The 20,459-nt window shown below is 40.1% G+C and overlaps 1 protein-coding gene across 3 annotated transcripts in view; it reads right to left on the bottom strand.

The window, feature by feature from the left end:
* Positions 1–787: 787 nt before the first annotated feature.
* erbin (erbb2 interacting protein) overlaps positions 788–20,459 on the bottom strand; it is a 56,572-nt gene continuing 36,900 nt past the window's right edge. Inside the window, exons 12-27 of one of the 3 annotated variants that reach the window (XM_023266642.3) lie at positions 18,351–18,480; positions 18,134–18,249; positions 17,309–17,378; positions 14,404–14,503; positions 12,659–12,780; positions 12,000–12,173; positions 11,654–11,836; positions 11,406–11,523; positions 11,133–11,316; positions 9,498–11,025; positions 7,802–7,945; positions 5,919–5,975; positions 5,210–5,377; positions 4,143–4,235; positions 3,981–4,055; positions 788–3,886 (exon numbers count right to left, since the gene is read on the bottom strand). In XM_023266642.3, coding sequence (XP_023122410.2) covers positions 3,779–3,886; positions 3,981–4,055; positions 4,143–4,235; positions 5,210–5,377; positions 5,919–5,975; positions 7,802–7,945; positions 9,498–11,025; positions 11,133–11,316; positions 11,406–11,523; positions 11,654–11,836; positions 12,000–12,173; positions 12,659–12,780; positions 14,404–14,503; positions 17,309–17,378; positions 18,134–18,249; positions 18,351–18,480 — 3,370 coding nt within the window. In that variant the 3' untranslated portion in view covers positions 788–3,778. The remainder of the gene's footprint in view (positions 3,887–3,980; positions 4,056–4,142; positions 4,236–5,209; positions 5,378–5,918; positions 5,976–7,801; positions 7,946–9,497; positions 11,026–11,132; positions 11,317–11,405; positions 11,524–11,653; positions 11,837–11,999; positions 12,174–12,658; positions 12,781–14,403; positions 14,504–17,308; positions 17,379–18,133; positions 18,250–18,350; positions 18,481–20,459) is intronic. The other 2 variants (XM_023266644.3, XM_023266645.3) reach the window with 2 other exon arrangements.

Genomic DNA, 20,459 nt, shown 5'->3' with positions numbered 1-20,459 from the left:
ATGACAGTAAGAAAAACAAAAAAACAACAATAAATTAAAGAGGTGAAGCATTCACACTATATATGCAATATAAATAAGAAAATAAGAAGAACACAATGATAGTAACAACATGAATTAAAGATATTTACATGAATTGATTGCATTTGGTATGTTAGGTATTATGTTTTATTATTATTATTTTTATTATTATTAATAATTGCATGTTCTCCATGTGCAGCATGTGTTTTCTCTGGGGTATCCAGCTTCCTCCCACAGTCCAAAAACATGTTAAGGTTAACTGATAATTCTAAATTGTCTTAAGTGTGAATGAGAGTGTGATTGTTTGTCTCTATGTGTAGCACTGTAATAGACTGGTGAGCTGTCCATGTGTCCCCTGCCTGTCAGCCCCTACATCATCACTAATTATACACATTTACCCAACAAATTTAAACATTAAGGTTACAAACACACACCATGTATTAGACAAATTTACCCGACTAATTTAAATATTAATGCTGAGACGCTATAATATTATATATAATACAAATTTACCTGGCTAAATAAAGTATTAAGGTTATTACCTTAAAAATGGATATGGAGACCCAACAAATTTAAAGAGTGTGGAGAAGCAGGTCTCTTTATCAGGAAGAAACCTCGACATAAATGGATTCTTGACTGGTGACACTTGGGAAATATAATTTCTGCTCTGGACTACCAAGAAACAAAACCACTGAAAGAGAGATATTTTGGCCTGAAGGTGGCACCAGAGGTGAAGCAATGTTACAAAAATGGAATAAAGACAGAATGATCAGTGTTAAACAGCATTAGTTTATTTTCCACAGGTTACTTCAGAATCAGGTAATTATGTACAAAATCTGGAATGTTGGATAAATGCATATCAATCATCATCTCACTGTGACTGTTTCCAGAGAAACCTTAGAAATACTAGCTATACATTAAAATGGGTGCCTCTGCATTGCAATTTATTGCTGGTTTTACAATCGCAAGTCACTAATGCCATTATTAACTCTTTTCTCAAATGTTTTGGAGTATTTACAGATTGATTAGTAAGGTCTAAAATTCCACAGAAGACTGCTAAATAAATAAGAACAATATGGGAGCTTAAGAAACAAACCAACATGGATGAAGAAAGTGTGAAAACATATTTTATCTCCCTAGATTGTCTACAATTTCAGACTTTTTTAAATTTGCCATGAATATAAAGTGACCATTAGCCCAGAAATTCTTCCCCCTAGTTTTAAAAGTCAACAAAAATCACCAACAAAATTAAAACAAATACAATCAACAATTTCATCTGTGTAAAATACAATATGCTGTGTGATTTTTTATTTTTTTTTTTTGGAAATGCACATATGTTGTCATTTGCCTGTAAAACATTAGAATGAGTTTAAAAACTGAATGGTACAACTTCATTTAGAACTGCTACCTTTAAGCAGCATAACTATTATCATCATCGTTATTATTAAAGGGATAAAAATTTAGTTCATGTCCACAGTGTTTTCATTTTGGTTTGCCAGTGCCATGAGCATAAAATACAGATCAAACTTTGTTACATACAAGAAGAGTACAGCAAACGACACCATCTACTGTCAACATGTTGAGGAATGCTATTTGTTAAAACACTGTAGGATTAAAATGCTAATATATATCGTACAAAAAATTCAGTGGTCACAAATGTAATGCTGGAAATTATGGGGCCATAACTTATCATGAGAATTTTATCATTTCCACTTCTTTTGGAAACACGTCTCACTGAATAATTAATCACTGTACCATTGAATAAATATTAACAGGCTGAAGAATTAAAACTTGATGACACCACCTTAAAAAAACCACAGTTGTCCTTCTGACGCAGTACTTTTAAAACGCAGCTTTAACTGGATTAGTTTTAGTCGACAGTTGATTATTTCACACGTGAGCATCAGGAGAGACTGTATTCTCCACAACACAGTAAAAAGTCTCAGGCAAAGTGACAAACCTTTACACAATGCAGAGATATCTTTTTTTTGTTTTGTTTTAAGCACTACCATATATATTCCCGTGCCGCTTCGTTACAAAAAAAGAGACTCTTTTCACAATATAAAAATCATGTAAAATCATCAGGGATTACTAAAAGGTTGTGTTTTGCTTCAAAAAAATGATATTTTGTGAATGAAAATAAAGGCTTTGAATATTGCTTTTAAGCCATTATGCTGCAAATGTGTACTCAGATGTACTCAGAAGGTTGTGAATATAGGAATATTGCTTGGGTTCTGGGGTCTAAGGTCCTCCCCTGTTCAAACAGTTCAAGGTCTATGGCACTTGACAACTTGCTTCTCCCAACTCTATTCTCTGTACAGCAATGAAACACACAAAAAAGGGATTGCTCCAAAGTGATGTGTAAAAAGCATGATAAAACATTTTCATTGACACAAAAGGCAACCTGTGGTCTTCTCCCATGTTAAAAAAAACAAAAACAAAAAACTGCCACATTGTTGAAACCCACTCATCTCACCTATGGCTGCCTGAATGAAGAAGCCCTTGAAAATAAAAACACGAGTGAAACATCGACCTCATTCAGAAATCTTTCTCAAATTATCGCCTGCTTTTACTTTCTATTCACAATTGCTGAACTTGCTTTGGTTAACTAGCATAACCTCCACATCAATCTGTGTGGAAATACAGATATTTGCTAGCTTAAGTTTACCTCAAAGACTAAAACTGGGGAGACACGGCTCTTGTCCCTCTGGTCTCAGCCCTTCTATAAAACACTCTGCCTTAGTGCAAATATGCACATTTCCCAAAACGTTCAACTTTTACTTTAGACTTGAAACAAAAGGGTAAAAATCGGCAAAAGAGAATAAGGCTGAGCAAACACAAACTACATCTCATACTCTCCCAAAATGTGACTTTAGATTCTGTTTTCCTGTCTCATTATATGACCACATGCAGAGTGCATTTCTTCTGAGAAACTGTGATCCATTTATATTGCAAAGGTGTGTACAGGTCTGGTGATGTGATACGCCAACATCTGGGATGAACTGACGACAGAACAGTCTGTAAGCTGGAGGATGTTGGTAGGTTTATGGAAGCAGGGGCGGACGACTTCTTCTTCTTGACTCTTCCATCTTACCAGAGGAGAGGGGGAAAAAAATCTCTCCAAAAAACAAACTCCAAACTCCTCCTTGATCTACTTTCGTCTCCACATGACAAGCACTTAACACTGTCCTCCAGATAAGATCGCACGGCAGACAAAAAAAAAAAAGATGCTTTCAACTTCTTAAATAAAAAGTTCCAAAACAAAAAAAAAGAAAAGAAAGAAAGGCAAACTGGATGACAGAGAGGGAGCCCTGCCCCCTAGTGGTCAGATTCATGTCCATCTGCGCAAATAAAACCTAATTCATGATAGATGAGTTGATGTGTTTTGGACTAAATAAAGAAAAAGGATGATCTGTACAGAGACCACAGTACGTTATTTGCTTCAAAGCACGTCATATCTTCAGCTTCTTTTGTATAAAAAAATATATATATATATATATACCACAGTGATGGCCTTTTGAGGACACATACTTGTAGATGTTTGCTGCTGTCTCACTTCGATCCACTACATTCAGTGGTTTTCCCCGTTTAATCAAGGCTATGAAGACCTCTGGAGATCTCTTACTATAAATAGTCCCAACATGTATCAACAGATCAGTCTCTCTGTGTATAAAAATATGACAGTCACCATAAATTTCTCTGTTCGTCTCTCATGTGCCCCTCCTCTCCTCGCCCTCTTGGAGGTCAGTTTCAGTTGAGTCTACGCTTGCATTTCTCTTATGATAGTCAAATCCACAGTGTTTGGAAATGTCTTCAGGAGGGACACTGCATTCCCATGATCGATATTCACAAAGCTGTATCCATTCGCCTGTGAAAAAAACACATAGATTAACATCTTGAAGGAACCCAGCAGACTTCTGAATGATCACAAAACAGTTGTAGTTGCACAGACAGCAGAATACCTGGATAATTTTATCCCCAGGCTGAAGAATCTTGGATGCTGGTCCTTCAGGTTGAACCCTTGTCACAAATATACCCTGAAATGACATGATTTGAAAGACACAATTACACATATAATTCACAAAATGATGTATTCTTATTGCTGATCCACAGTGACACTGTACATTATCATCGGGTCGAAAGGGATTTCCCCGGCCTCCCACTCCTCCTGATATACTGAAACCCAGCTCTGGATTCTTCTCCACTTTCACACGGATCTGAAACACACCCACATACTTTCGTTAGCTATTTTCGTCACAGTTATTCACAGTTAATTACACAGTATTCCTGAATTAGCAGCAGGTTGGAGGACTCGATGTTTCTGGAACTGTCATGGTAGCTACTAAAATTCTAACTCAACTCACGTAAATTCTGTTGAAAGAACAATATCAGATTCTCATCTCCTAAGACTCAAAGCCCAAAAACTCCCAGAAATGAACAGTCTCATTTTAGAGTTAAATAAAAAGATCATGTCTCTTTCAGATTAGCATATTTATTCTCTGAACCTCACATTTCTGGGCATTTTTTGCTTTTGTCACTTTACACTCACTCTTGGCTCGCTTGTCACTAAAATATTAAGTCCTGCACCTCTATGGAAACAGAGTAACGAAGGCTACAAGTAGAGAGGTCAGAAATGTCTTTCATTGCAGTAAGGCACAGTTATGATGCCACAAATCACCAAACAAAAAAGATTGATCTATTTTACAAAAAGGGTTAAACATAAGGCTAGTCAGGAGTAAGCAGGGGGGTTAGCTCAGTTTATCATAAAGGCTAAAACCAAGAGGAAATGTTACCCCGGCTCTGTTGGAGGTTAGAAACATCCACTTTCCAACACCTCACAAATTAAAACTCAACAACAAACGGAAGCTGTACAGCCGGTTATGGGCTGGGCCTTGAGCTTTCTTGCACCAAGTACAGACTTGCATCCTAGGGAGTTCAAACTGGTTCAACTTGGAGCAGCAGCATAAGTTGAATCTACACTGGGTGGTGTCAATAAATTCACTCAGCTGGTCTCATCGCTTTGAAAGAGCTGAGATAACCACAGTGATGCATGACAGGTCAACTAACGGAAAGAGGCTCCTCCAGGATATTATATCACTGTCTGAATGTTGCAGAGCAGCACAAAGTGGACACACAACACTTGAAATCTCAGCATTTTTACAAGTCATTCAATACAAACACTATCGTTCACCTCCTGCTGCAGACTGTCGTGTGGAACGCGTGGAGGCCCCGGGGGCTGCTGGGAGACTTTGAGCATCAGGTAATCAATGAGCTGCTCTCTAGACGGGTGACGGGCCATGGATGCCTGGCTCATCTGAGGACGAACAGACGGGCCCATCTGACCATTCATCAAAGGCACCTCGGAAACAAACACATAATGATGAATGTACACTACCGTTCAAAAGTTTGGGTCATTTAGAAATGTTCCTATTTTTGAAAAGAAAAGCAGTTTTTTTCAATGAAGATAACATTAAATGAATTAGAAATACAGTCTAGACATTGTTAATGTGGTAAATGACTATTCTAGCTGGAAAGGGCTGATTTTTAATGGAATATCTCCATAGAGGTACAGAGGAACATTTCTAGCAACCATCACTCCTGTGTTCTAATGCTACATTGTGTTAGCTAATGGTGTTGAAAGGCTAACTGATGATTAGAAAAGTCTTGTGCAATTATGTTAGCACATGAATAAAAGTGTCAGTTTTCATGGAAAACATAAAATTGTCTGGGTGACCCCAAACTTTTAAATGGTAGTGTAGGTTTGTGTGTTTTTAAACTTAATATACTTCTGAAAATAACTGCCGTCTTCAAAGATGCAACCGGATTCAGCGGGAGATTTTCTAGTTAAAAACAAGATATGTTCCATCACAGTGACTGCAGTCTGTGTGCATTAAACCTACTTTTCTGTGGGGGTCCAGAGTGTAGCTTTGCAGTCCTTGGGGAGCAAAAGCATCATCCTGAAAGGGAAGACAGTGATGATTACTAATGCAGCATTCAAACCTCTTTCAGCTAAACCCTTTTACAACCAAGAACAACAGACAAGACATATCATTAAAAGGCTGACATGAACATATTTTGTCTGGTGATGACATGAGATAGTGAGATGTTGATTTAGTATGAAAAAAAGAATAAACACATCTGATTTAGAGGATGAAAAACTGAGATTAAACTGTGCTTTGGTTCTATTCAGTCTGTAAGTAGCATGTAATTTTGAACATTTGCCTCCTGGAAATGCAGTGAATCAAAAATGTTAAGCAGAGAAGGGGTTTCACAACACTTTCAGAAAGCTTTAGCTTTATTTTTCACAGATTCTAAAACCCACTTTCTAAATCATTTAGACACATACTCAGACCACTTACCTTTGACAAACATGCCCACACACAAAGTGAGAGGTTAGGAAGTGCTTCTGAAGTGATCAAACGTCAGAGTGAAGATGATGAATGAGCAAAATAAGGATTTAAAGTGCAAGAAGAAAATGATGGTTTCTGAGATGTATTGCAATCACAGGATGATTTAAGTGTGGCAAGGAGGGGAGAAAACATACAGGGATGTTGATTATTATGTAAAAGAGTCTGGCAGGTTTTAAAGGGGTTGTTTTGCTCCATTTGTTAACACTAATATTACTCAAAAGCTAATGAACAAGTCAAGGTAGGCTTTCCTGACAGAGAAAGTGAGCAAGAAACAAGCCAGTGACCTCACAGTTTAGGGCGACAATGTCTGTTGTCAGATGGATTCTAAAAGATTAGAAATACAAGTCTCCCATAGCGCAAAAAAAAAAAAAAGATACATGCAGGATCCGAATATGGTGAGGAAAGTTTCAAAAGATTTTTAAAAATCTCAAAATCAGTTTAACCCTCTGAATAATAAAACCGGCTGATGTGTTTAAAAAGTGTGTCATCTTTACAAAATCACCAAAATGAGACTATTTATCAGAGCCATAAACTGTAAAACTAAACTTAACCCAATTTTGAGGTGGTGATACTTTGTCCACACACGTCCTTAAAAAAATGCAAAAAATAAACTGTTTACCCTAAACTGATTTTGTTTTCAAAAAAGAGCTATTAACAGAAACATGACAAAATTCAAGGAGTTCTAAGTTAAACTGGGCTGAACTGCAGTCTGTGCTAACAAAGAGCAGATAAGTATGGAAACAACAAATGAAAAAATGTAAATAGTGAAATATCTACTGTATGCACAGTAACTATTTATCAACTACTGGTAACATTTTGGAAAAATGTTGCATATATTGATGCCAGTTTTTTGTTTTTGAGTTTTCTCTACTTCTAGCCATGGCTGTGCTGTTTTCGTATGGATGCAGGACTTCATATTTGCAGTGAAAAATGAGCCCACATCCCAATATTACTTGATGTTCAGAGGGTAAGTGCCTCAACATTTTGTCATATTAATTTGGCTTCAGTTCTACTAATGGAATTAAGCAAACCAACTGGACGATAGCACAAAAAGGAGACTGTTTTGAAAGAGTTCTACTTGAATTAAAACAGAAAGAGCACTACCAAAACTAGAATCCATCCATCTTTTCTGGCAAAGCACAAGACAGGGTTTGTGGTCATGAGAAACAAGACGTTGAGAAGCGTTACACTTTCATTTGTCTGTAAAAGGACAAGTGAAAGATGACTTCTGAAGGTCTGTGCTCACTTCTCAACATCGAGCAGAGAAGGAAACAGACATTTCCTTATCTTCTAAAGGATGTGAAACTAGCAGGAACTGGAGGCCCTGGCTTGGTAGGAGCTGCAGGAGCTAGCAACAAGTTCACAGTACTCACACAGAAGCCCAGAGCTCCGTAGGGCTGTCCCTCCCTGGCACTAAAGACCAGGGACCCTTGGCTGGCATGCATATCCCTACAGCTGCCGTAGTGAGACCAGCTCAGTGGAGTGGTATTGGAATTATAGGAGCGAGACAGTGCATTCTGACGACATGGAACAACCAGCACCAACCGACATGTCAAGGGTGGCCATGCAATCCACCAAATGAGTGATGACATAAAAAGACACAACAGAAAGGTTTACAGCATATACAGGCAAACATGCAGTGAATCAGAGATATTTTGCATGTAGCTGGGTTAGTAGGCTCCTGTATACTGAAAAGGTGGATTCACCCAAATATCCTCAGTAGACGGTTTTGGTTTTATTTGCACAGGTCTTGAGATAACTCCACTGTGGAGATGGATTCTGATATCCATTTTGAATCCATTTTCAAGTTATTTTTCCAATATCTGTCATTAAATCCCTTACTGAATCTCTTCTGCTACATAGTCTCTTTTGCTTGTTTCTGACCGTACAGGCATCTGCAGACCACCACGTGGCACCATCCACACTACTAGGATTTTGTCCCAAAAAGGAAAACGATCTCCATCCAGATGAGCATTTTAGCAAAGTTTCAGAAATAATCTCTGTGCACACTAACAAGCATGAAAATACATATCACATGATTATTCATGTACACTGGGTACATGGACGTTAGTGTAAATATGACGCAGAGGGTTGGCTGCTTAGTTGCATAAAATACTATAGAAGGAAAAGAGCAATAGCAGTCTGAGATAAAACAAGGTCAGCAACGTCTGTAACCTAATGTTTTCTACATTCTTCTAAAAAACAGTTATGTGATAGAAGTAAGAAGAATCAGGGAACTGCACATAATCACAATTAAAATGAAACCAGGAAGCAAACATGAGTGTCTGCACCACAGTTCCCAAAAGTGACTTTTTTTCCCCTTAACCAAAGTAAATCGCAACCCTGGAGTTGTCAGACAAAACTGAGGTCAGCAGCATTTCCATAAGTCACTGTTCTAGTGATTCTAAAACTCCGGAGTAGTGTGGACGCCGGTAAGCTTAAATGTAGCAGAGATTGTGTGTGTTGGTGCGGATGTAGACGTAAACTATTTCGTTGCCAGACAATAGTAAAAATGTTGACAGCAAGGCCTGCTGATTATTCAGACTGACAATGTTTCTTGAAAGACACATTGCTGTTGCATTTTTCTGTTGTATTTTTTTCACTGCTATAAGCACCACAAAGAAAATTACTGTAACCTTTGTTGGTTTGCGGCCGGTGGCAGAATTTCCGCAGAAAGAAACTTCAAAACTAGGACAAACAAAAACCAAAACTATGTACCCAGCTAGATATCAGTGGTAATCTGAGTGAATCAACCTTTGCAGTTACTAAACAAAGGCTTGACCTGTTCTTTCATAATTTGTATTTGAAGTTAATGTAACACCCAAAGGAGTTAACCTGACTGTTGTACGTCTTGAAATACAGTTTACGGACACTTTTTTTGTAGAGATGACCTGTAAGGATGAACATTTTATGTGTATGTCCCAAGAATCATATCCACGAAAAACCCTTTTTTAAGTCAAATGAAACCCTTAAACATTAATAATGAATGATGAGAGGACAAGAACAAAGCACAGATAATGAAACATTTTTCCATCTAGCTGTACATTTCATCATATTAGTACTTTTTACCTTTTCCATTTTCTTGGCCTCGATGTGCCGCATCACCTGGTCTCTCCAGTCTGTTGGCACCCTTCCTGCTCCCACTCCTCCTGGCACCTGTCCCGGCCCGTCCAGGAGCGAGTGCTCAGACTTCACCCTGGTGTTGGGCCTCTTGCTGGGGCTGCTGTGCTGGTAATTGAAGTCACTGACAGACATGGTCCTTTCTGGAAGCTCGTGTGGCTGTGGCCTGCCACTCACAGGCCTGGAGACTCCAGGGACGTCAATGCTGTAAGTGCGAGCGGACAGGGGCCTCTGCATGGCCTGGCTCATTGCCAGTGGCCCCCTGGCGAGGGTGTGAATGTCCCTGTATGTCATGTATTCCCCGTCGGGCACCTGTATGCGTCTCGGGTCACCCATGGATGCTGTGGAGGCGGTGCTGCTTTGCCTCTGCAGAGTGCTGCTTCGATGCTGGCCACCAGTAGTGTGAAGTCTCTCCTTCGCCCACATATCCCCTGAAGGTTTGGGAGCCATGGAAGGCCCCCTCTGCTGTGGCTGCAGAGGGTAGGGAGGTGCTTGATTACGGTTTGAGAAATTGGTGTTGGCTAGTGAGTGTGGAGGAGGAGGGAGGTAGCCTTGGTGCTCTGGAGGCATGGCCGTCCTCTGGGTCCAGAGGCCGTCTTTAGGCATGGCACTGCTTGTGTATTGTACGTTGTACTGGGGAGGAGGGATTCCCATGGCCATGCTGGAGGAGACTGGATATCTGCTGGTGCTGGCAGGTGGCTTAGAAGAAGAGAGAAGGTCTGAAGAAGATGCAGAGGAGCTGGGATAAACCATGAGAGTCTGGTCATTGAGTAGTTGACTGGCTGACTTGCTCCTGACGATGCTCTGGCCCTGAGTTCCTGGCCCTGGACCAGCCCCTGCCATTCTAGTCATTGCTGCTGTGTCATAGGAGTCATCATCCCCATCGAAGGAGTACAGCTTCATACCCCCTGTTTCTATGTTGCTGATGCTGTGAGACTTCATCACCTGTGGGGGATGGCACCTTTTCTCTGGAGACAGTTCCTCTGTGCTACGAGACAGAGACATGTCACTGCTGGCTGTCACGCCTGTCGAGGCCACATGTATAGCAGATGTCTCCATGCTCATCGCCTGGCTTTTGATTCCCAGACTATTGATGCAGTCACTGGCCTGTTGATTTCCATTCTGTAAATGATCCACATTGTCATTGCCATAACCCTGCTTGCTGTCCAAGTCCTCCTGGGCTACTGAACCATTCTTGGTTTTGTCCAACCCATCCAGCTGAACCATGTTGTCAGTTGGCAGCTTGGTCACATTCATGTTGATCTGGTCCCACTTTGTGTAAGCGTCTCCCATGCCATTGTTTATTCCCTTCTCAATGAAAGCCAGTCTGGCTTCCATGGACAGGTCATAGTCTCCCATTTTCTCTGGCGGTGTCTGCTGAGTTTTCAAAAGAGCCTGAAGGGACGTTTCAGAGCCATTACCATTATGGAGGAGCGGGGTGGTGTCTTTAGGCTGGTTCATATTCTCATCCTCTTGCCTACAAAAATGAAAAATAATGCCAGAAGAGAAACACATCAGATTTCTAAGCAACAGCAGGAGGAAGACTCTCCTCTTTACACTGACATGTCAAAGGGCTGCACTAACCGGGTTTTTGGTAGGAAAGGCATCTTTGCCTCTCTCTCAGGTGTGCACAGAGAATTGTCCTGACTGCTGTCTGTGGTCAGAGACACAGAGTCCGACATGCGTGATGGTGATGAACAGTTACTGTTGTTCTGGTTGCTGTTGGCCACTGTGTCATCCAGCAAAGAGTCTGCGTCTTTCCCATCATCTGTTAGCAGAAATAACACTGTTAGGGCACTGTATCCAGATGTTTTAGTTTTGTTTTCCACTTAAGATTAATTTTTGCAGTAATGTTACCTTTTTTGTCCTTACTTAAAGTCACTACTTTAGGCTGGTTGATGGAAATCTCAATAAGAGGGGGTCTCATCTCTGCAATTTTCATCTCCTCTTCTTCATCTGATAGCTCCTCAGAATCCTAAAGACAAAGAGAGCACTTTTCTTAAGGCTGTATTTTTCATTTAAACATCAGAATGTTCTTGCTGTGTTTCTTGTTTGTTACACTATAAGAACTCTTAATAACCGAGAGCTCTACATGCTTGGACTACCTCTAGTGTGTCCTCATGGTTCATCATAGAGCCCTCTGAAGATTTGAGTGGGATTTTCTGAGAGCTGTAAGACTCAGAAGTGTCTTTTGATTCAAGTGCAGAGGGATTTTGGACACAAGTATTAGTAGATACTTGTGGCTCCATGTCTGATGCCATACCATTGGGACAGGGGGCCTCTATCACCTGCACAGAAAACAGCTCAAGTCCTCAGTTATGCAATAAATATGGTCTTTTCACACACATTTAGTCTGTTAAAGGGGAACAAAGCGAGGTTAACAAAACGACACAAGAAATGAAAGTGGCTGATCTATTTCCAAGAAAGAGATCTCCTTGAGCTGAAACTGACCTTAACTCCCACGTCCTGCACTCCAATGTGGTTTCTCTCAATTGGTTTTGCATCTTTCCCCGTTTCGTCACTCAATTCATCTTCCTTCAGCCTGTGAGCCACTGACTGGGCTGTCTTTACCATGTTCTTCAGCTCATCTGGGTATGGTGTGGGGTAGCGCTTCAGGTTTCCCTCCTGAAGAGAACAAAAACACACAGGACTAAGAATCAATACATTTGAATACAGAATATTCTATATAGAACATTCCACATTTGTATATAGAATACAGAATATTTGGAATTTTTTTAAAATCTGACTCTACAGTTTTCCTTCAGCATTCTGAAACACTCACAAGGAATTATGTACATGCAATGTCATAATTCCCTGTGAGTGTTTTTGCACTGAGGGTGCAAACTGCAGAAATCCATCAGGTCCAGCGAGGATTTTTCTCACAGCCATGAATCAGCTGAGATTACAATTTCTCCACTACTCTGTATTACAAAAGTTGCAGAAAATGGTAGATGAGGGACCTCGGAAATGAAAACGCTCAGAAAGTGAAGAACTGTTGCCAAGAAACACTTGTAATTACAACAATGGCCTTGCGGTTGTGGTAAATCATGACACTGCTGTTGTTTTTCCTTTCCCAATTATGTGAACAGTAACAAATGTGTCCTACTAACCCTCGGGGGTGTTTCTCTCTCATCTTTGTCCTCGTCACACTCAAAGGCCACCTGAGCTCGGTGCTTGCGTTGTTCCTCCCAGAGTGCCGGATTGAAGCTCTCAGAGTCAGAGTTAGGAATGTCTATAAAAAAAAAAAAAAAGGAGAAGCCAGGGAGCAGATTATTTATTAGTCTTTTTAATTAAAGCTTTCTTTGTAAGTCGCCTCAACTGTGGTTAGTTTGTAAATGTCGAACTTTGACCACAAGGTGGCGCAAAGACAACGTGAGGCATGCTAGTAGACTGAAAGAGCTGTGGAGGAACTTGAAAAATCAGGAGTTAACCCCTTAAATTCCCCAGCAATGATGAATTGCTGATACTTGGAATTGATGCTGTAATAAATTCTTTTCCGATGATAGCATGCTAACAAACAGGCTGAATGTTAATACACTGTACTCTGTGTTTCAATTCGATTCTATAGCTCATTTAAAAGTTTGACACAAAAAGCAGCTCAGTTTTAAAAATGCAGAAGGGCAAGTTTGTTCCTCTAGAAACATTTAGTATTGAACTCAGTACCGCTGTTGCGGTGACACTCCTGTAGGACTCCTGCAGGTTGCTAAAAGAGAGAAATGATCATGATTGCTATAAAAAAGGTGTCATGGCAGCGCTGGATGTGGTGACGCTGCTTTCCTGAAACTCTGTATTAGCATCTTGCACTGCCAGTCTGCTTTTTGTTGTGTCTGTCTGTCAGTATCAGAAAATGTGCAACAAACTGGATATGAGACTCTAGATACAACACAACAATAATTTAAAGCTGTCATTTACACTTTGAGGCGTCTATCAGTCAGTGTGGTTTCCTGTGTAAAAAGCTCTGCCCTCGAATTAGCAACACATATGTAGATTCGTGATGTATACAAGCTGCTAACTACCTCGGAGTTACATTCTGACAAGGAAATCTCATTTGGTTGATTCTCAGTCAGTATCAGCTGAGAACAGATCATAATATGAACTTTGGCTCAACTTAACACACCATCCCAGAGTGTGAATGCACAGTGGATAATATGAGTCACCTGGTGTGTACTCTCCATATCAACAAGTTGTAAACCATAATAACTGCAGTCAGGTCATGACTAAATTCAGCTTCCAGGAAAACACGAGGAAACAGACAGAGCTCTTCAAGAAGTCAAAGTATATACAGTAAATATGGATAAGGTATAAAGCAGATAACTAGCATGTAGGACATACAGGACTGAACTTAGATACTTCGTGGTAAGACAAGTCGCTGACCTTGTATGAAAAAAAACAATTTTAAATTTAAAAAATCAAGTTGTTGATTCACAACCAACACGTATTTGTTGAACCACTAATTACTCCAAAGCTTAGATGCAACAGGGTCAGTGCAAGCTGTCTGGTGAAATAGGAAACCAAACCAAACTAACAGATGCTTGACAAGAAGACGATGACTAGTGTTTCTTCTGCAGCCTCAGTCTTAGGTAACAAGATCTCCCATAAAAAATGCATTTAGGGATCCTTGTAGGTCACCTATAAGCTTTGACAAAGATAGTAGGTGTAGTCACGTGACCACAAAATGCATTAAATTTACCTGAACATTGGGGTTACATTTTCTTTAAATTGTGTTATTCAAACACGTAAAGTCATAAGTGTTATATGGCTGTTTGATTGATGATGCGGTTGTATGGTCTGCCAGATAAAGCGTGAAAGAAAACAAAAGAGAAACCGAAAAAGGTGTTGAGTGCACAGTACTCACAGTCCTCTGTCCTGGTTTGCTGAGGGAACATGTAGTTGGTTAGCACGGTTTTGTGAGTCTCTGGGTCCTCCTCTTTCTGGAGCGGGATCAGGGGCTTTGACTGTGAGAGACAGAAAGTAGGTTTGAGTGTGCTATCTGAAATCAACAGTTCTTTGTCAAACACTCAATGCTCAGAGAATGTCCTGGAGTTCTCAGTTTCTTGCTTTAGCATGGCAGCTACACTGAACAAAAATCTTCATTTCTGACTTAGAGAAAAACCTAAAAGTGTCACATCTATTGCCATGAATAAAAAAAGTGTTCTATCTAACTGTGCACATAAAGTTTTTGTGCTATTCAACTGGTGACAACTGAGTCAATCCATAGCCTTGTTAGGTCTGGCTTTAAAGGACCATGATCAGATAGTGTAACCAGTATACAGACATTCCTTTGACCAGCAACTGTGAAAGGTCACCTTTAAAATGCAGCTTGATTCAAAAAGTATGATACAACAGATGACAAGACAGAGATGAAAACAGGCTGTTGACATGCTAGATGTTGTTATTTCAGTTAGAACCACAGTGGGGGACCTCAATGTCCACAGCTCCACCACTGGTCGTCTAAGAAACCATTTTAGACAGCATGGCACAACTGACAATCTGCCACATGACTGCAAACCATGTGTCATTGTTTGAGCCCACAGTCGACACATCTGACCTACCCAGTAGTTTGTGATCAGCTATAGAGACTGCTGATTAAGTTGTTGGTGCACACAACATGAGAATATCGGCTCCAACTGTGACTGATTTGTGATCTTGTGACCCATACTGACTGAACAGTGTTGTAATCAGCTCCAGAAGGTGACTGCTAACGTTCCCTGGACACCTACAAAATGAATGTCTGTTCCACTGATCGATCTTGTTTTCAATTTTGCAGAGCGTACGGCAGATGTCACGTTTGACATCATACCGGGAAATACTCCACAGACGTCGCTGTCAAAAGAAGTGGCCCACGGAAACTGAAGAATGATTGTAGGGGCAGAGACACGCCACCAACAAAGGATATGTTTGCATTTCATCTATGGCAATCTTAAAGTCCAACTATATCAAGAGGAAATCATCCCATCCATGTTTATTTCATTCATTTGCTGCCATCACATGATGTTGCAACCTTGTGTTGCCATGAATATGTCTTTCTATAGCAGCTGAAAATGTTCCAGTCCTACCATGGCTTCCAGACGCTCCACACGTCACCCACTGAAAATCTGTGGGATGATCTGGATGGATGCGCTCGCCAACATAATCCTGCCCCCAAAAAGTCTCTTAGGAAGAGTGGGACAACACTCCGCAAGCAGCATCAACAACTTCATTAACTCTGAGTCACAGTTATGTGACTTGTTATTGACTGTGAGGTCTGTTCTATGATCCCGCTCTTCCTCTGCTCTATTATTTCTAATATAGTTGTACTTTGTTGTTTCATGCGGTCCATTCTGTTGTAGAGATGCTCTGTGTTGTAATAACACATATTTAATTCTCCTACGTTGTTAAGATAGGAGATAATTTAACAAAATACTGTGAAATTTTGTTCCGTGCAATCTGTGCTGCATCATTAATACATGAAAAAGGCTTAAATCTGCAGAGAACACAGAATCACTGGGGAAAACAATACGTCACAGGGTGAATTTTATATGTCCTCCTGAAATTCTGAGCAGATATTTCAACCTGAGTTTCTCTGCTTCTAATCTGCTTCGATCACTTAAGGACATCTGGGTGCCTCTTCCCGTCATCCATTTCTTGATGAAGCTGCCTTTAAGTCGATCAGTCTCCCCCAGGCTATATCACCACTGTTGCACCTGTCCAACTATATTCATGTGTCTTAGTGCTGACGTGCCTGCCGGACTGTCTGTCTGTCCAGTGTTCTGTTAAGAACTCACAAATCTCAGCAAGAGAGTGACTGAGGTGCACCCTGTAATTGACAGAAAACTTCCACTCCCCTTATAGTAGGCAACGATTGAAGGCGAGGACAGCAGAGAGATGGAGGCTCTATGGCTGATTCTACACTTTCTCTGCAGCATTCTGAAACAGCTGCAGTTTTCCAGCGACAATTTGTCAAGTCATTTGAACAGAGCCTTGGAATAGTCCAGCCAGGAGGAGAAAAGCGCATGAATAATTGATTTTAGAGTGCGGTGAGAGTCAGACTGTAATTTGGAAATATTTATAAGTTGAACAAAGAAAACACATTGAATCAGTATAGCTCTGCTGAGACTTCTCCAACTTTCCATTGCCTTTGCATACTGAGACGCTTCTGCTAAGCTTGATATGAGCAGTTCAAGTACTTCTTTACCACACAAAGCCACACTACCATGACTAAGTGGGATTCCAAGCCACTTACTCACACGTGAGCTACCCAGACTTACACGTTTCCACCTTTTAAAGATGGTCCTCTGTCAAAGCCCAAGGAAGAAGTCCAAATTCCAAGCACCACAACTTGACTGGTAACCTTAATCTATGCTTCACTTCTGTTGCTGGCTTATCTCACAAATTGGCACCTTATCATTTACATTCACACATACTACTTTTCAAGGTTATTGACAGACATGTCTGGATTACTGCTCTGTCACCTTAAACATGCATTAAGGTAAAGACAACATATTCTAACATTAGGATCCTCCTACATTTTAAAGACAGAGAGTTTAGGATATCACCAGGTTTGACCTGCGCTACCCTTTGGCACATTTAGATCAAATGTCCTGGAAGTGGTTTAGTGCATTTTAGATGCATTTTCCTGAGCTACTTGGTTAAGCTTCTTAATTTACAGCTGAATTTATACTGTGAGTCACGTACACCGTTGTCATTACAGTCCCTATCTGACAGCTTTGAACCCAGAAGAACCTTCTGTGAAAGCCAGCTACTTTATAAACAACACTTACTTGATTTTCAGAAAGCCACATTGCAGTCATCTCATTCAGTTTAGTGAAACTGTAGGGAAGATTCTTCAACCTGCAGGGGAGCAAAAGTGACACAGGTGCTCAGTCATCGTGCACCAAAACCTAAAAAAATATCAAATTTATTGTCCAGGGCAAATTTGATCTATGAGGGCCAACAATAAAGCCAGTCTGCAGCCAAAGTTAACAGTGCTGTGGGTTTGTTGCCAAAACAATTTAGTGTATTTTATGATGATGTATTACATCATTAAAACCTCAATCAGGCCTTGGTTTCCTAACTAACCTATTCTGGCCAGAATTAAGATCATTCGATCCCAATACAGTATCATAATTAGCAGGTTAGATTTCATACTGCTTGAGTGCTCTAGTAAGAATAAAACCAAGATTTGCAGTTTTTTGTGTTGTCACTGATTTAAGTTATCTATAGTGAAGCATTTACTGCACAGCTTCAGCTTTTCAAAGCTTTTAAAATAACTGGCGCTGATCTGATTATTTCTTAACCTTTTGATAATCGTTATTGCAATAAAATGTTCTAAATTCTAAACCCTATATTGATAGCATTAAATCGTGTTTCTTGTTCAAAAAAAAAAAAAAAAAACTAGAAATTGATTCAATTTACAATAAAGCAAAACAGAAAAAACAAAGCAAGTCCTCACATATGAGAAGATGGAGCCTGGTAACGACTGGAAATTTGGATACAATCTTACTTTTAGATACCAATCATCAAAAATAAACTGAAAAAAATGTAAATTCCTTTCCTTCTTTAATGTCACCCTTATTACGCATGAACACTCGCCAGCCCAGACTCACTTGTTATTGCTTAGATTGATGACTTTTAGCCTTTGCATGTCTCCCATCTCTTCAGGCAAAGACTCCAGCTTGTTGGAATGTAGAAACAGCACAGTTGCATTCTTCCAGTTGCCCATCTATCAGAGGAACAAACCAGAGCCTCAGTCATGAGCCAACAATGCTAGCTGTTGTAGCTGAGCAGAGAGACAAATATTTATATACCAATGTGCACACTCACCTCAGGGGGAAGCTGGGTCAGGAAGTTGTGATCTGCAGCAAATGTGCGAATGCTGGTACACTGGCCAACGGAGGAGGGCAAGGCTTCAATCTCATTGAAACTGCAGTCCAGCTCATCTATTGATGTCAGCCTAAAACAGAGAGATGCAAGATGATTTTAAACATGTTGTTATGTACCAACTGTCTGAACCAAAAAATTTGAAAAATGTAATCACAATCAGAAACCGTAAAAACAGAAAGAACTGTCTGATTTTCAACTTTGCAATGATCCTTAAACTAATGCGGCACTGTTTTGTTGGAAAATTTAACCAAATCCAAGTTTGAAACTGGAATATTTAATCAACATCACTGTATTCAACACCTCATTTAAAAATTCAGCAAATATTTCTAGTTTTCCCTACTTTTCAGCTCCAGTAAACAGAATTTATTTCGAATTATCTCTACTTCTAGACATGGTTGCACTGTTTCTTTAGAGTTGCGGTACTTTATATTGCACTAAAAAATAAGCCCAGTAAGGAAACATGCAACAGTGGCAACTGCTTGGGATTTGGAATATTAACAAACTGTACAATTTAACTAATTTCTGCTTGTAATTATGGAAGGTTGGACAACAAGAAATGGTCTAGCCCTCATCAAAACAACTCACTCCAAACACATGAACAAAGGCCCAGAAAACTAAATATATGACTGCAGTTGTATGTTTTTGCTTTGTGTGACTTGTCTGTGTTGGTAAAACTGTGAAAACTAAGCACAGTAATTAGAAAACTATCCTGATACTTCTGCTCTGCAAATGCACAGAACAGTATCTGTGAGCTAAAAACTATCAAATAGAGTGAGCCTTTCTGTTCTGGGCACAAATATGATCCTGTGAACATGGCTTTGACAAGTGTGAGTTAAACACTTCCCACAACTGCTCAATACTTGCTTGGTGTTAAAGTTGACTTCTGAGACTTTGGACGTATGAAGAGTGATTGATGTCTTCGTTCCTTTGAGGCCTGAGTGTGTACTTGTGACAGTCCAGTACTCGTGGGACTACACTTGTGCATATGTAGCAGAAATTCTCGCTTGCCAGGATGGTTTTCTACTTGCAGATACTGTTCTGTACGTTTGTACCATCTGCAATGTGCCACAGTTCTATGTGCACTTGTTTCGAAACTAATTTAACACCAATACAGTGACAGATTTTAGAAATCAGCAAACTCTTTCAACAAGAACTGAGATCACATTTGACCCAGAGAGGGTGATGGTATGCTACAGTAACCGTGAAACACTTGAATACATTTACTATGACACTGATGCATCTCAAAAGCTTCGTTGTCACAGAAGTGCAATGCAGCCAGGGACTTCTGATGAATGGAAAATGCAAATGCACTCAGGGGATTCATGTGAATGAAATGGGAGTCGGACCCGCAGAAGAGCTACTGTGTTGCAACAGCACCAAAGTCAAAAACACAGGATTTGACCTGTCCTTGGCAAATACAAACCAGAGGAAAAGAACACAGTGCACCAGCAATGCACTGAATAAAATCAGTTACATATAAATGAAAAAAATCTGCTTGCTAAAGCTAAAATCCTTGCATGGGATTAAACTAAACCATAGGCTTTGTAACATAATCTGTGTCAAAGTACAGAAGGAGACACATACTAACATAAGGGATGATTGATAGTGTTTGGAAACAATAAATAAAAAACAAAACTGTACAGCTACAACAGTATTTCTCAGCTGATGTAGATTTGTCTCTCACATGGACATTAGGACTGAACAGTTTTTTTGTCTGTCTTTTTTTAGAATCACAGATGGATTAAATGGAGTCTAATCTTTGTGCTGGACCACAATGATTCAGAGTAGTTGGAGGGTCAGCATGTGGACCGATCTCGCTCAGTACGGCCTCAGCGGCTGTCGGCTGCTGGGTTTACCTGCCTGCTGCAGATCGCTTGAGAAAGGATACGGCTGATTTAATGTATCAGTAATAAATCTGAGGTTCATCTGGCCCAAGATTACCAGCAACCCCTCCACAATAATGCAAACCTCAATAAATCAGTGAGGCAGAGTCGTAGTCATGATTTTCAATTATTGTCATTCAGTCTTTATAATCATGGCTAATACCAA

The sequence above is a fragment of the Amphiprion ocellaris genome, chromosome 17, assembly GCF_022539595.1.
Source record: "Amphiprion ocellaris isolate individual 3 ecotype Okinawa chromosome 17, ASM2253959v1, whole genome shotgun sequence".
In the NCBI taxonomy this organism is placed as follows: domain Eukaryota; kingdom Metazoa; phylum Chordata; class Actinopteri; family Pomacentridae; genus Amphiprion; species Amphiprion ocellaris.
The sequence above is the reverse complement of the archived record's forward strand: the minus strand, read 5'-3'. Positions and strand labels throughout refer to the sequence as shown.